Below are 15,706 nucleotides of genomic sequence, written 5' to 3' on the forward strand. Positions count from 1 at the left end.
ACGGTCAATCTTAATTCCAAAAGTATATACATGAATAACCTGTGACAAAAAAATTGTTAGATAGGATATGAAGAAGGCCAGTGGGTTGAAGAGTCCAATTTGAAAGGTTTCAGTAGAATTTCCTAGTTTAAGTCCGCAAAGAGGACTCCTGGTAGTGAACTGTCAATACCATGATAACAGTAACTGAGTCAGTTACTGTTATCGTCGTAGTGAGAATGATATGTCTGGGAAATTTGGAAGCAGTGATTTTTATCTACACGAACCTATCTACATCAAGATAAGCAACCAACAGAACAATCAGATAACTCTTGTCACTTCAAATTTATTCCGTAATTCTTTTTTTTTCTCTTCAATTTCCTACAACTCCACACCACACTATGTAATAGCTCCATCATTCTCACTTTTGACTTTTATAGTACAGTACTATTTGAAGAGCTTTCCATATTAAAGGAGGCTTCTGTTTGCCATTGCACTTGCTTCAAGTAAATTCATTTTCACTTCAGACTCTTTTCTTTCCAAATTTGAAGTGAACACATAAATTGTTTCAACTGACTTGCATGAACGGCTTTGGAGCTTGCTTTGCTTTGCAATCAATCAATAAATCATTTGCAGGTTTCAAGTTTAACTTTTCTTGTGCCTACCGACCAAGCATGGTAAGTCATACATGTACAGAACACACAGCTTCCTGCTGTATTTGCGTTTTACTTTTTTTACTTCTCATTTGTTGCGATGACTAACATTTGCGGCATGACTGGTCACGTCAACACTGGCACCATGCAACACGTCACTTGTAGTGGATGACAGAGGTGGAGAATAACAGCTTCTTTTTATTTTTGTTCTTCTTCTTCTTTCCTCCTGATGTCTGGGCTTCAGTTGATGCTTCTGTGAAAAAAATAAAAACTTTATTTTTCTGCCAAACATTTACTAAGCATGATAAAGAACAAACTCTCAAAACTATGCTATCTCAAATTTAACTTTCTCGAACAGTAATGTTTATGAAGATTAGACAATACAAGCCCCAGATGTATTGTGCAAGCACGTCTAACCCTCGGAAGACGGGGAACAACAGACGATAAACCGGACAGTGAGTGTGAGTGTGAGTGAAACTCGATTACTGGATAAAATTCAGAGACCTTTGTCATTCTGCCTGTCAATCTTCCCCAAATCTATCAAGACAAACAGACACACAAACCATCAGCTCAGCCACCCAAATCAATACTTCCATACCCGTATTCTACAGAGTAACATTTCTGTGGTTTTACCTGCAGATCCGTCTAGGTTGCCTAGAGCCTGTGCGATGGCCTCGCTGAAGGAGTTCTGGTATGTCGGCGCGGGAACCCAGTCCTCGCCCGGCTCATCGTCCTCGCTGTCTGCACTGCTGCGAGACTTACGGACTGGTTCAACTGTAGAAAAGTAGCAGTGTTTATTCATCTTGTCTATTCATGTTTTATTAAGCCAGGGTGGCCCATCTCAGTGGTATTCACTGCTTTATAGTTGGGCCCTGGAAAACACATATATTACATATAAATTTGAGTCCAGTATTCTACTGTGGATTTTCAATCTCAAAACAGTTTTCATGCATATATAGGAAACTACAAACCGTGGAAACTACAGCTACACAAACCACTCAAGACTTACCTTTTTGTTCCTTGGCTACTGCTGCTCGTGGCCAAACCTCTGGCTTAGCTTGGCCTGACCTCAACATCTGTAACAGATCCGGAAACAGAATAAGTGTCATGTAGAATGAGGACTATAACTATTCAGTGATGTTGAGATAGTCAGCAGGTGGATTAACTACAGCAACAAGAGTGTACTTTACCTGAGCGAATGATGGAGGTGGTGGGTAGAATGGCGATGTGTCCTCGGGTGCTGCTTCAGCTGCAGCTGCAGCACCTGCTGCTCCTGGCACAAACTCCACTGCAGCAGGGTTCAAGTTCGAACCTACAGTACAAAAAAGTAAAGGAATTAATTCATCTTCAATAAACCATTCTTTTAGTCCCCTTGTTCATTTTTGTGTGAGTCAGCAAGGAACAAGAAGAAATCAGAGAATTTTTCTAACCTTTAAGTACATCCTATTTCCTGTGTCTGACCTTATGACTTGTCATTCTGCCTGACAATCTTCCTCATCAACATGCTATCAACATACTCTGTCCTGACAGACACACAAGCCCACAACTCTGCCTCCCAAAAACAATACTTCCATACCCACAAATACAAAAAAATGATTGCCATTCAAACAATCAACACAGAAGATATTAAGTGTACGCCCCACTGACCTGGTGATCCTATAGGAGTCTGGACAGAAGAAGAGGATGCGGACCCAGGGCTCTGAGACAGCTCGGGTTCCCGGTTCTGTGGGTACAGGGGGTTCCGCCACTCTGGGAACTCATGTCTGCTCTCCAGGGCAGATCGCAGGTCAGGGTCTACGTCACCAACAAGGAAATACAAGTTTATAACATGTCCAGACCCCAATACCGGTACTACTTGACTGCAAAGACAGACAGGTTCGATTTACCAAATGTTGACATGCTCATGAACAGAACTTCAGTGCCTGACATACATTTTCCCAGCATCTTCTTGGACTCCTCCTCAGAGATCCTGCGGTCTCGCCGCTGCTCCTGACGGTGCCTCTTGGCCCGAGCCTGCTTCCTCTTCTGAATTTCATCTGGGGAAACAGATAGAGTTAACTTATTGTCTTTGTGAGCACCAATTTAGAAACACCCTTTTCCTCTGTGGTTTAAGAACCACACGAAGAAGCCACAAGGAATTACTGGAATTCCTGATTTTTTTTACTAGTACATTCACTGTTTTCACTGTCAAAAATCATTATCTTTCGCCCATTCCCGGGCCCCCCTCCCCTGCCATTGCCACCACTATGTTTAGTTCCATGGCTGTGTGCATTTTCTTCAGACAATGAAATTTTGCTACTGTCAAGACAAAGTAAATTACAGTATCTCACCATCAAAAAAGCGCAGAGTTGCCCGGGACACCAGCGGAGGTTTGAGAGCCAGCTCGCACACACTGAACTCACAGGTCAGCGGCAGGTGGCTCAGGTAACGCAGACGTCTGCGCACATCCTGCAAAGTCAACAACATCCATCTTTAATTTCTCTAACTAATCCAAAAGATTCTCTTACTGTTAAGGGCCTGGTAATACACATTGTGCAAAACAAATAAACAACAAACATACTCACTTCTGTGGTGAATTCTTGGTCTATCTCCACAATCTTGCCACTGATTATTTCAGGGCAGTTCTCCAGACTTCCATACTCCTGCAACAATATACAGAACATCAACTCAGAAACTAGTCCTCACATCTGTCAAGTATTACCTCAACTTGACAAGTATCCTAGAAAGACAGCGTACAGATCATCAGAATTCAAACTGGGAACATTGCAGCATTTCAAGCACCCAACATTGAAATGGCAAACTACTGAATACCACGAAAGAAGCTGTATCATATCTCTACTTTTCCAATGGCATTTATAAAAGTGTGATCTTACCTTGACAAGGCACTTGATGTTCAGAGAGTAAAGGTATAAGTGCTGGCCATCGTCAGCTGCAGTGGGTAGAAAAAAACAAGTACACAACAACGATAATAAACAGACTTGACATATAAAAAAGCAGTATTGATATGTTTCTGGCTTAGAGAGAAGAGATGTTGTTCCATGAATTCCAAATTAGTTCTGTCTCTAAACTGAGCAAATTTGTTAAGACAAATTTCCCAAGGCCAGTTTCTACATTGCAGACAGCTTAATTAAAAGATGTTTCATACCTTGGTAGAAATAAAAGAAGTTCTTGGCCCCATAAGGGAGGCTGGTTGCCTCATGACCAGCTGTTGCTCCCTGACAAGAGGGGGCATCGGAGCTGGCCGTAATTTCTTCTGACTCTTCTTTCTCATTAACACTCTGGTCCAAAACGTCTTGGTTCTGAAACTCAGAGAGGGCTGTAGGTTCTTCTGCTGGATTTAAGATGCCTTCAACAGCAGTGGGGGACAGTGGAGCTTCCCCAGCTGGCTCCAAGACACCTTCGACAGCGATGGGAGAGAGTGGAGCCTCCGCAAGATCAGGATTCTCCATCTCTTCATCGGAGAAGGCTGATGCATACTCCACTGTAGGCTGAGGACACATTTGGATCATGTTAGCATAGGTTAGGATGGGAGCTTGACTACATCATGCTTGTGGCAGCCCTTCCACTGGTCAGGCCCCCAGAAGCTTGATGGCCAATACCTTAAGTCAGGAGAATTAGGCGCATCTTAATCCTGTCGATTTATGCATGTGTGCTATCATGGACAAATAATTGTTAGACTGAGAATTGTGTTACCGTAGTGTTAAAGGCAGTGATGACTAGTGCCATCGACAAAATTTTGAGCTCCCATTGTACTACTTTCCATAGCTGATACAGAATCCTGAGCTGCTATTGGTAGTTCTGGGAATGAGTCTCTCGAGTTAGAGGTATCTTGCCACAAGCTCTCATAGATGGGACCCAATCAGCCTGACTGTGAGAAATTATAACACAGGCTAATAACACAAGTGTTCAAACAATAGGTTTGTCGTGTAAAGTTTGACATTGATGTTTCACCTTGGTGGCCTGCCAGGTGTTCTCTGGAGGTTTGTCCTCCTGGCTGTCCTCCACCTGCCCTCCCTCCTCTGTGCTCAGCCCAGCAGCTGCAGCTGCCAGCTGGCCCACCTGTGTCTCTGTGACAATCTTCTCTTCCCGTTCAGTCAGACTCTTCAGGGCTGCCTCAATGAAGCAAGCTTCTGGGCACTAAACATGTGTTAAATACATTAGTTCAGAATGGTTAAGAAGTATAGCAAAACAACTTGAATCCAAGACTAAACTATGGTTAATGTAATTGCTGTTTATGTACTTACATCCTTCTCCTTTTCCAGTTGATCCTGTAACATGGCCTTCTCAGGACCAATGATCTGTTTGTGTACCTGGTCACTGGAGGCAACCAGGAGTTTCACAAAGCGAGTGTCCACTTCATCTGAAACAATAAATGAATGTTTTTCATGATTGCTTACAGGCAAAAGCACAAAAAATATCCCTATTATACTTCTGCATTTTGAGCTACATGTAACGAGACATAAACGATGCCTAATGAAAGTTGTGAGTAAAACATACACAAGGCTGTAACAAAGGGCTTTAATGTCCTATCTGTGAGATATTCACCATCTATGTTGAAAGGTTGAGTTCCTTTGTCTGCCTGCTGTTTCCACTGAGACACAGGCAGTGCCACGACAGACCCACGTTCACGTTTCATCAGCCGCATGGTGATGGTGCCACCAACAGCATACTGGGGAGCTGCCATCGCAACCACACTGGAAAGGTTTCACATTTCATAACATTAATATCTAATGGCACATCATATTGAGAGATTTAGAACTAGAAAGTCTGCATTTGCAAGCAAATTAAGCATATTTCACTCCAACATCCTCATGCAAAAATGGACTGTACCATCCATATCAACATTTGTAAAAATGGACCATAGCAAAGTTACTTCTACCCTCAAGAGGACAATCCCAACACTATCCCAAAATTGAAGAATGGACTCTTCCTGAAAACACTGCAATGCAAAATGGACTCCAAAAGTTTTAATTTTTAACATACTGAGACAATATTAGGTGCAAGGTGACACACGTGGCACAAGATAAACATACAGCAAAACTCAAGAGACCTTTTGAGGTCTGCCTTGTGGACAGCGTCGTAGCAGATCGGACACTTCCTCCAGGACTTGTCGGACAGTGCCAGGTAATGTAGGATACAGGGCCAGCAGTAGATGTGGCCACAGCGGGTGATCTTAGCCGCAGTGGGCGGGTACAGGCAGATGGGACACGAGGGCACCTCATTACTGAACAGGCGCTGCAACACAAAATGATATATTTAGAGTTTTGAGAATTTCTTGTTTTATTCATTATTGTGAACTTCTCTTTCTACCTGCTTCACTTAAAAACTGTGATAGAAAAACAACAACAGTATACAGATACAACTTAGTCTACAGATTAAGATGCAAAGATAAAATTCTCACCACTTGTTCAATGCTGCTCCAGTCTACTAGAGTGTCTGGGTCTGCAGAGTGCACAGTGTAGTCCCCGGTATCACGCACCACAAACTGGCAGCTAAGAACAGATAGCACACAATCAGCACCTAACTAACACCTTTTAAATTGTACAATCAAACATATACAAGTGACCTCTACAGAACAACCATCTGGCCAATAAGACCCATTTTTCAAAAGGTTTTGGTGGTCCTTAGATAATTTTTCCCATTGACACAAGATTAAGAATCCTGTCTACAGTGACCACTTGTCCACATAGACCAGAATTTATCAGTCCCCTTATTGGTCGTATGACAGGCATATCCATGAACAAACCTTAAGACACCATCACAATTCCTTACTTTGACTGAAGAAACTGCTCCTTATTGAAGGGGTGTGTGGCCCTTCCTTTGCGTCCCCACTTGTTTCTGCTCTTCCAGGAGGTGTGCTGCCCCCCTCCGTACTGAGAGGCATTCTCCCTCCGTTCGTAAGTGAAGTTGAGTAAATGGTTCAGGTTCATCTTCCGAGAACCCTTCTGCAAGGCTGAGCCCACCTCAGCCTCGCTCTCCTTCGCTACCTGTGGTTCATACAGAAATTTACAATCTTTTTAAATGACAATCCATTCATAGCTTCTTGAGTTATCGTGAAAAAAAACACACAAAAAAAAACAACAACAGAAAAGTGACTACAGGGCATGTGCCTACTCCTAGAATTTTTCTGAACCGGTCACATAATACTAGTATACTTAAAGGCTCTGCCCCAGAGGCATCACCAAAAACATATATAACATCAGACATGTCTAGCAATAAAATGTAATGTGTTTTACCTTTTGGGTACATTCAGTAACAAGCAGAAATAAAATCATCTTTCAGCACTGTTGCATCAATCATACTAGTCAAACTGCACTCACTACTTCCCTATCAACAACCTAATATTGCATCACAATGACACAACATTCCACTAACCCACCTCGTCACATCTCCCGGGATTGTAATCACTAGTATTGCATCTGGACCGTGGGCGCTTGTCAAAGGACCTGTCAAATGGCTTAGTCTTCTGTGTCTGAGGCCGCCTCCCCTGGCCCAGACCGCCGGGTCGCGGTCGGCTGCCATAGTTTGGTTCTCTCTTCCTGTCGTATTTGGGGCCTGTATTTCCTCGGCCTTTGCCATTCTCTGAAATAGTAAGTACAATGTATTTGTATGTGTACATTTTGTACTTATGTTCACTGTAGCCACAAAAAAAGAAGAGATAGTCACTGAGTAAAATTTTTAGTCAGTACAGTATGATTTAACCATGTTGGATTACAGTGTATGTCTTCTTATGTCTGTTAAAAATTCAACATGCTTCTGCTGTGACACACTTAATTACCCAACAACAATTCCTGCTGGATATTCAAATTATAATTACATTGTATTGTGACATCTAAGAAAAACCCCTATTCATTGTGTTTATCACAGGACCTATAGAAAACCAGTTACAGTCTTCTTTGTTGTTACCGGTATACCCAGGTAGCACAGATTCAAAGTCCAAGGGGGTGTGTCCCTTACACCTGCTTCAGGTTTTGGGTCGGTCAGGGAAATTTGGATCTTTGAAAATGACAACACGTTTGGTTCACACATCATGCACAGCATGTTATTATTTAGGCCGTAGGGTTGCGTTCACACGTAACAATCACTGCAACGACACACTTGAAGTCACGAAAACATCCGGGTTGGTATGCTGACTGTACAGTTTTCCAATCAACAGGTGCAGACCAGTACAGTATATGCGAGTTACACAAACACAATCCAGAGAAATTGTTTCAATCCAAGCAAAATATGTATCCTTTAATCGACAGTTTCATAATGACCCACTTCTTTAGAAGTATTTGAAAAAGAAATGAGAAGACAGAGTTGTTGTTTTTTTTTTCGTGACGACCATGACATGGCCTAAATATTTTTGTGTCGCCGTGTTGCGAACCAGCCGAAAACATACCTTGTTTTCCACTCTTATTCCCATCCTGCGATTGCCCCTTGGTGGGCCCTGCAGACGGAGAACGACCAGAAGACTTTCTTTCCATTTGTTCCGGAGTATCTACCATGGACAATGAACGACTTGGGCAAAAACGCCGCTCCAAATGTTGGAGAGACTCGACCAGCACTCGACTTCATCTTTTTACAGCTTCATCTTGACTCAACCTAGATACCCAAAAGAAAACAACTTCTCTCCAATGCAGAAGAGCAGTTGAATAATAAATTCAACGGGGTAGGAAGGAAAAGAATGCGAAGAAGTAACTGGGGGTGAATTGTCCCCCAATTACACGCTTATTACCCCAAAATTTGGGGCAAAACACGGAGGAAAATTACAACTCTCCCTCCAAGATGGCGCTTCCCTGCCGGTATGTAAGTATCCCGGATGTCTCGCGAGGTCTCGTCACAAAGACGTCTGCAGTTCTCGCGAGATAAAATACTGCGCCCTGATTGGCTGTCAACTGAGCGCAGAATTTCAAAGTTTGTTGATGCTGCTCCTGTGAAAACCACAAGGTCATTTCCTGCAGATTTCGCCGAATTTGTGGGTAAATGTTACATTCTATTCTAGTATCAAAGAGATCATGAGCATCAGAAAGTCCTAGAGTCGCTATTGATAGCGTCTTGATACTCAGATTGTATTTCAGAAGCTTCCAAATAGCTTGATAATTTTGATGCTCCTGTCTTGACGTCTCTTTACTATGGCCTTTGGCTTTAGGCCTTTGGGGCTGCCCCGTGTGGAACAAATTATAGTACTTTTTCGTCCATTGCCTCACAAGTTAGTAGACCGACAGATTTTAAGTAGAAAGATAGATATACGCTTTCTTGTAAAGAGTAGCCTTGCATCTTGTATGATAGGATTTATGCAGGCTGAAAATATGGTAATACTAATGCTGTGGTATTTAAATTTTGGACACATGCATCACATATTAATATAATGCTTTGTTGCTAACTGTAAAGCATAATGTCCCATATCAATTCCTGCTCAGGTTAGATTATGGAGCTGCTGAGTGAGTTTGACCCAGCCCTGCCTATGGGTGCTAACTACTGCAGTAACCAGCTGACAGCTGAGGAGTATGAACAGCAGGGGTCCGACGCCACCAGACAGGCACTTCTGGTAAAAACTCTTCATATTTTTCTTATCATGATTTAATCCTGGTTAGTTTTACCACACAGTGTGATTTTTTTCTCACCCAGTATAATTTTGCAGGTCTCAGAGGATTAAAACATGTCATTCTTCACTGCCTATCTTTAAGTTTTGATATGTGTTCGATCAAGATTGAATTTAAGCTACATGTACTTGACGGGTATGAGTATGACCTCCTTGGTTCAGTATGCCCATGTCAATTTTTCTGTCATATTCATTAGTGCCCTCTATGGTCCATTGCAGGAACTACAGGAGGCGATGAAGCAAAATCCTGAGCTGTACAGACAGGTTCTGGGGAAGAAGAGAATAGACGAGGGAAATGTCTTCTCAAAACTCAAGGTTGTTAAGCTTTGTGTTTTTACTATCATCCCTATAATACAAGTGTATTTATCTTTTGCAGTTCTGAAAATAACATTATCCTCCATTATGTAATTCATAAATACATGTAGTATGCCACAGTTAAAAGTGACCGTATTGGGAAGCATTTTATACTTATACTGATAATAAAGAGTTTTGTGTTTTTCCATACATAAACCAGGGGAAGCTGATGACTGCTGTGAAGGGTGATGAGTATGGGAAGGAGAAAGTGACAGAGTTGGAAACTCAAGTGAAGATGGCCGAGCTGCATGAAGAGATGTTTAAAGTGTTTGACTATGCACAAGGTATGTTCAACACCGATCCTAGTCTCTACCAGACTCGAATGAGTTATCTGGAAAATGCAGAGAAATTGGCCAAATAGACTGAATAATATGCCCAAAGAATCCATGGGTTGCAATGTTACATATACATGTACCTTGTGAAGAAGAGCTGATTGAAATTTTGAAAATAGTAAAAGATCACTTGTGTTCTTCTTCAGAGGAAAAGACCATGACTAGAAAGTCTCAGAGATTGGCAGAAAAAAGAGCGAAGAAAGTCAAAGAGCAGCCAGCTGCCACCCCCGAGAAATCTTCCTCTGGTGAGGGGGATACCTACACTACACCCCCTCAGTTTGTCCCACCACCCCCTCCCCCGTACCCCCCTCCAGTAGTGGGTACGCCCATGGCACTCAGGGAGAGAACCAACATGCAGTCTACTCCTGCACCTGCTGCCAAGAAGAGGGTTGCTGACAAGAATGGGTATGTAACATTCTATGATACATGTACATGTAGCTCATTAACAGGCAGCCATATCAATGTGCTAAAGTTTAATTAGGGCAAATGCAAACTTTTAGATTTAGGTATGAAAAAGCTATATATTTGCTTCTTAACAATTCACTGAGCAAAGTAGATCTCAATATACTTATTTGTCAGTCTTCAGCTTAACCCATTGTTGCTATATTGTGCAGGCCCATGCATGGCTCCAGCACATCTATCAACAGTGTCCACTCTGAGCTCCTGGCCTCCAACCAGATGCTTCGCCTCAGGCCAACAAGGGTTAAACGGTGTGTAGTAACATTTCTCAGTTGACACAACAAAGTTGGTACCTGGGATATTAACAATTGACCATTTTAACACTGCCACAGATGCAATATGTCTTTCAGATACGTTTTGTCTTTTAGTCTAAGCACATTTACGCATGCAGGATCCTTTTTCTCTCTTTTTCTAACAGCATGAATCAGAAAGTTGTTCGCAGAAACTTACTCGTTGGTAAGCAGACAAAATCAAATATGGCTGGCAGGAAGATAAGGTGTTTGCTGGGTCGAAATTCTGAACATTCAAGAAATTGGCAGTGGTATTGACACTCATTTTAGTCATGACTTAGTTTGCTTGTTTCGGTATAGACCAAATCGTGACTCACTGTCATAATTAGCGGTTCTACCAATGAGAAAGTGGCTGAAATGTTTGCATTTATCTTTTTATCTTGGATTTCTTCATCTTGAAGTACATTGGTGGGGCCATGGCATCAGACTATTGTGTCTCAGGTTTCAATGCCAATCCTGCTGCACTTCTTCCACAGATCTCCAGGAGGCACCCCGTTCTACCGCTCCAGACACGCCCGCCCTAAGCTGAAGGCTGTGGAGATGTCGTATGACAGCGTCAGCAGCTTCAACCTCAGCAGTCCATTCAGCCTCTTCAACTGCTCCCTGCTGCAGAAGTTCCGCAACGCCCGCAGCCCAGCCAGTCCCGCAGACAACCCGCCAGACTCCCCACACAGCCCAAATACCTTCTCTCCCTGAAAATTCACATACATTTTTGACCACATATCTTTGTACAGCCTTGTCTGTTTTATCTTTTCTTTCATTCATTGAATCATTCATTATAATTCAAATCAAAGTACAAATGTATATAAATATTTGTAACTCCTTGTTGGACTTCAAAACAAAGAGTGTGGTCAATAAGCTTAGTTTGTTTCAACAGTGTTGTCAATCATATCAAAAATGACTGTGCTTGTCCAATATCATATCATTTTGTTATGGTGACTTCTAAATACTTGTAGTAGTTTACAGTAATCATGCTTGTATATTCTGTCACAATTTCTGAACCTTTCAAATTACCATTTTCTGTCAGCAACTTATTTTAAATGTTCTTGATCCCTGAGAAAGTGTTCAAAGATGATACATGTATACACAGAGGATCGACTAGATCCTACACAGCATCATGGTTAGGTAACATTACACCTTCTTCGAGTTCAAGGTAATCGAGAGCTCAAAAGGAGGACATGCATATACAAGCTCAAAGTCCCATTAGCTAGAAACAGGGCCAGTGGCCAGTAATATATAATTTTGTTAATCCCAATGTAATCTCAGGTTTAACTTGACAACATTCCAAAAACTGAAGAAAGGATCATGAAATTATGTCTTCACTGTAAATACATGTACATGTATGTCCACAATAGCTATGCTCAGCACAAAGGTACAGATATTAGAAAAAAAAGAAGCAAAGATTAATATTTTTCAACAAAATCTTCAAGAAACTTACGATCATGTCAAAGTGGAAAAATAGTGCTGAAGAATTTATGTTAAGGTTAGTAGCAGGTAGATGCATTTTTTGGCTCATTGTAAGCAAAAGCATTGTTTAAAAAACCCCAGTTTTTCATCTTAGATGTGCCAGCAATCTCAAGTTGAATTTGCACATTTATAGGTTGGTTATTATGTTGACATACATTTTCTGTATCACTGTATGTAATACTATAATAATATTATACACATGTTAAAAGGATACCAAAGAGACTGTAACAATACAGCCTTCTACTAAAAATGTATATGTGAAACAATATGCAAAAAATAAATGCTGTAACCTCAATGTTGTAGTACTTTTTATTTTGATAAAATTATCTATTTTGCTATATTTCCTTTAATAACTGAAGAAATATACCAGTTTTTGTAACATATTACCTACAAGTAAGAAATGATCTAACCTTAACATTTCCATCTATGTTTTGTGTACATGTATTTTACAACCAGAATATAAAGGAGCTTGAAAATGCTGAGGATGTTACAAATGTATGTAGTTCCTGATTACTTTTTATTTGTTCATTTGGCTAATGTACACTCCTTCAGAAATACTTTTAAACATAACCTTAATCAATTGATATGTTTTGCTTTTCTTGACAATTACCAAAAATTCATTTTTCCTAAGGAATAAATCACTAATAACAATCACTTGTTTATGCTTTGGTAAAAAAAAACGATACGTTCTTGGCTAAGTGTTGAAGATACCAGTAATTTTCTTATCTAAAGGCTAATTTTGTTTGCCTTCAGGACATTGTTCAAGATATTCTTAAAAATCCAATCAGTTGGTCCATTATTCTATACCACATTTTAGGGAGAAAATTGTATGGAACTTTTGGCACAATTTAGAAACTTCCCTTCCCTGCCTAAGACTTTGTCCTATTCATAATAAGTACATTTGTTCACAATTGTCAGCTTTGACACCATAGGATCTGCTTGAAGATTAAGGCATCAGTGCAACGTGCTATTCTGGGCAGCCCTGGTTTCCATGTAAAACACTTGATTATTACATCCCTAATGGCTACTAGTATTTAAAAATTCCCAACTACACTGTGAAATCAAAACATTTTAACACATGACATATTCAGTCCAAAACTACCATGTAGACCACCATAATACAGGACATAAACATTCTATCTCAATATAATGTATCTAGGAATCAAAGTGTACAATGCAGGTGATGGTGCAAAGACTTGTTTACATTATAAGACATTTTTCGTCTGACTACATAGTTCATGTAATGCTGTTTTTCAACTGTACAGTATATAAGGCAAGAAGATTGAAGGCACTTGGCTTCCCTGACACGGACTTAACATAGAAATAGAGATATCTCAAAATACCTAACTTCTACATAATGTGTGAAAAGTTCTTTTTTTTTTCAAGATTTGTTCAACTGCTCAGTACAAGCAAGGACATTGGTACAAGGCACCTTTGTTCTAACAGATCTATCTGCAGACACTACAAATTCTCTTATCCTAGCTCCAAAGTCCTACGTCCTCACCGCAAATAGGATGTAGGACTCGAGAGCTATAATAGGTTTGGTAACCAGGCTAAAATTCTCTAACTTTGACCATGAGTAACCTCAGGCCTGAGTATCGTCCTGTCCAGAGAAGGCGCTGAAGTGGGCGGGAGTGGCATATTCAGTGGTCGGAGTGATCTCGGCCTCCACCTTGACCTGTGAGCTAGACACTTCGGGAGTACGGGGGATGGATTCCACGCTGATGCCATTTTCACGGAGAGTCTTTCTCAACAGGTCGATTTCCTGAAAGTACAGAACAGGTGAATGGAATAAGTGAGTTCACGGTTCCAACTGTGCATGCGCAAGGTCAAACGTAAAGGTCCTGACTTGTAACAGTTCTTGCTAATACAGTTCTCGCAAGCTCATGCATTGATCACTGTCCACACGTACGGTCAACACATTCGCGAATAACAGTTCTTAACCTTCTCCCGGCTGAAGTAGGGTTTAGGCATCAAATTTGTATTATAGGATTAGAGCAGGGGGGAAAAGGTTAAAAATCAATAAGGCAACATTGTCACTCTGACAGAAGAACCACATTTTAAGGCCTTCCTGGTGACTATTTCCTGCCCTATCAAAGCTTGTAGAACCTGCAGTGTTCTAAGAGGAAAAGTTATCACAGTGTACATGCGTACCTTCTCCAGGTCATGTGCGTGTGCGATCATCTTGTTCAGTTCCTCCTGTACCTCCTGTCGAGCTTGCTTGTGGGCGTTGATCTTCTTCTCAGCCGTGTGCTGCACTGACATCAGGATGCCTTTCATCGTGAAAAATATGAAGAAAATTCTAAGCAGCAAAATCACATTTGTTTGCCAAGGAAATAAACTTTTTTTCTCCCTGGGGGCTGTAGGATGCAATTACTAGAACGTATAACTAGAAGATTTCAGACTTCCAGGGGGTTTACGGAAAAACCTGGGCTGTCTACCTTACCAGGCTACCTTACCAGTCTACCTTGCCTGTCTAGGACGTCAGGCTACTGAACTCCCCCCATCCACAGCCTCACGAACAGCAAGACTTCCAAGCAGCTGCGCCCCCTGGCGGAATGCATCAGAATTGCACCCACTACTTTGGCACGTGCGTGTGCACAAACCTGTGCAGCATGGAGTTAAACATAGCCTGACTAATCGCGCTCCTGGCGGTCGTCGACCCGAAGTGGGTGGGGGTCATTAACCTCTTGTGTAACACAGGCTATGTTAACACAGCAAGAAAACACAAATTTAGCACAAATTTAGCACAAATAAATATACGCTATGTGCTATACGCTATTGACAATCATCGTCACTCGGCGTGGTTACCCAAGTGATGTCAATGTGTCAGGAATGGGGTGTAAGTGAAGAGATGTCACACGTTGTGCGATAGCGATTCAGTCGCTTCAGCGATTCTTCATTTGAACGTTATTTTTCGTTGAAGGGTAAAATTTTTAACATCATGTCTTCTTTTTCATTTTTTTGTTTAATTCTGAAAAGATACTTTTACAGCACATAGACCCGTCCTAACCTCCGTCATACGATAACATTTGGACGTCCTTATCTCCACATGGGATAATCAATTCTATAAGCTACATATTATCGAATTACATGGATAAACAAACACATGCTATGACCGAGAGAGAGGCCTTGTTAAGGGACTGTACGACATTTACCGGGGGGAGGGCTGGTGCACTGGGGGGGGGTAGGGCCATTGAAAATTTTTTTGGCCTGGGAGGAGGGCCATGGAAAAAAATTTTGAGCTGGGGGGAGGGCCATCGAAAAAAAAAATCGGCCTGGGGGTAGGGCCACCGAAAAACTTTTGTAAAAATATGGCGTCGCGGAGTACCGAATTACAAGAAATACGCCGTAAATTCCCGAATATAGTACGCACTTTTTACATTTTTCAAAATCCCAGAAGTGTCTCGGGCCGTCGCCAAAGTCGCGGTGCGTACTTTATTGAGTTTTCCGCCGACAAAATCCGTGGACGGACCCAGGAATATAGCGGAACACCGGCACGGGAGCTTGGAACGACATCGATTCGTCCATAGCATGTTTAGATAAGAATATTGACGAGTGGAAATAAAAGTTAAACTTACAATAAAT

The 15,706-nt window shown here is 41.5% G+C and overlaps 3 protein-coding genes across 6 annotated transcripts in view; 1 reads left to right on the forward strand and 2 right to left on the reverse strand.

Annotated features, from left to right (window-relative positions):
* Positions 1-194: 194 nt before the first annotated feature.
* On the reverse strand, positions 195-8,436 carry LOC109464606 (RING finger protein 10-like). 2 transcript variants are annotated; one of them, XM_019761618.1, is made up of 18 exons: positions 8,014-8,436; positions 7,009-7,211; positions 6,402-6,616; positions 6,031-6,121; positions 5,680-5,864; positions 5,175-5,323; positions 4,874-4,989; positions 4,581-4,766; positions 3,775-4,117; positions 3,503-3,558; positions 3,194-3,271; positions 2,960-3,077; positions 2,561-2,665; positions 2,277-2,423; positions 1,820-1,941; positions 1,639-1,705; positions 1,263-1,403; positions 195-882 (listed from the first exon to the last, which is right to left on the reverse strand). In XM_019761618.1, exons 1-18 carry the CDS (start codon positions 8,117-8,119, stop codon positions 785-787), a joined length of 2,526 nt encoding a protein of 841 aa, XP_019617177.1. In that variant the 5' UTR covers positions 8,120-8,436; the 3' UTR covers positions 195-784. The 2 variants fall into 2 exon arrangements, with proteins under 2 accessions (XP_019617177.1, XP_019617185.1); XM_019761626.1 differs by lacking the exons at positions 7,009-7,211; positions 8,014-8,436 and adding an exon at positions 6,866-6,949.
* A 77-nt stretch (positions 8,437-8,513) lies between these two features.
* LOC109464621 (shootin-1-like) lies at positions 8,514-12,413 on the forward strand. Of its 2 annotated transcripts, none has more exons than XM_019761637.1 (7): positions 8,514-8,593; positions 9,035-9,162; positions 9,436-9,531; positions 9,731-9,854; positions 10,049-10,307; positions 10,517-10,612; positions 11,128-12,413. In XM_019761637.1, exons 2-7 carry the CDS (start codon positions 9,043-9,045, stop codon positions 11,345-11,347), a joined length of 915 nt encoding a protein of 304 aa, XP_019617196.1. In that variant the 5' UTR covers positions 8,514-8,593; positions 9,035-9,042; the 3' UTR covers positions 11,348-12,413. The 2 variants fall into 2 exon arrangements, with proteins under 2 accessions (XP_019617196.1, XP_019617202.1); XM_019761643.1 differs by having other exon boundaries at positions 8,525-8,589.
* LOC109464640 (voltage-gated hydrogen channel 1-like) overlaps positions 12,305-15,706 on the reverse strand; it is a 7,908-nt gene continuing 4,506 nt past the window's right edge. The window contains exons 4-6 of one of the 2 annotated variants that reach the window (XR_002139895.1): positions 14,273-14,391; positions 13,584-13,883; positions 12,305-12,408 (exon numbers count right to left, since the gene is read on the reverse strand). Coding sequence is in view for 1 of the 2 variants with exons in the window: in XM_019761657.1 (XP_019617216.1) it covers positions 13,704-13,883; positions 14,273-14,391 (299 nt within the window). In the remaining variant the exon portion in view is untranslated. Of the gene's footprint in view, positions 12,409-12,927; positions 13,884-14,272; positions 14,392-15,706 lie in introns of those variants that run through there. The other variant, XM_019761657.1, reaches the window with a different exon arrangement.

Source organism: Branchiostoma belcheri, unplaced genomic scaffold, assembly GCF_001625305.1.
Source record: "Branchiostoma belcheri isolate BF01 breed outbred unplaced genomic scaffold, Haploidv18h27 scaffold1, whole genome shotgun sequence".
Lineage (NCBI taxonomy): Eukaryota > Metazoa > Chordata > Leptocardii > Amphioxiformes > Branchiostomatidae > Branchiostoma > Branchiostoma belcheri.

Excerpts from the sequence above, each read along its gene's own strand:
- LOC109464621 (XM_019761637.1), top strand. The coding sequence starts at position 9,043 with ATGGAGCTGCTGAGTGAGTTTGACCCAGCCCTGCCTATGGGTGCTAAC. Across the intron at positions 9,532-9,730 it reads ATGTCTTCTCAAAACTCAAG|GGGAAGCTGATGACTGCTGT; the intron begins GTTGTTAAGCTT and ends TACATAAACCAG. Across the intron at positions 9,855-10,048 it reads AGTGTTTGACTATGCACAAG|AGGAAAAGACCATGACTAGA; the intron begins GTATGTTCAACA and ends GTTCTTCTTCAG.
- LOC109464606 (XM_019761618.1), bottom strand. The coding sequence starts at position 8,119 with ATGGTAGATACTCCGGAACAAATGGAAAGAAAGTCTTCTGGTCGTTCT. Across the intron at positions 5,865-6,030 it reads GGAGCAGCATTGAACAAGTG|CGCCTGTTCAGTAATGAGGT; the intron begins GTGAGAATTTTA and ends TTTGTGTTGCAG. Across the intron at positions 2,424-2,560 it reads CAAGAAGATGCTGGGAAAAT|ACCCTGACCTGCGATCTGCC; the intron begins GTATGTCAGGCA and ends TTGGTGACGTAG.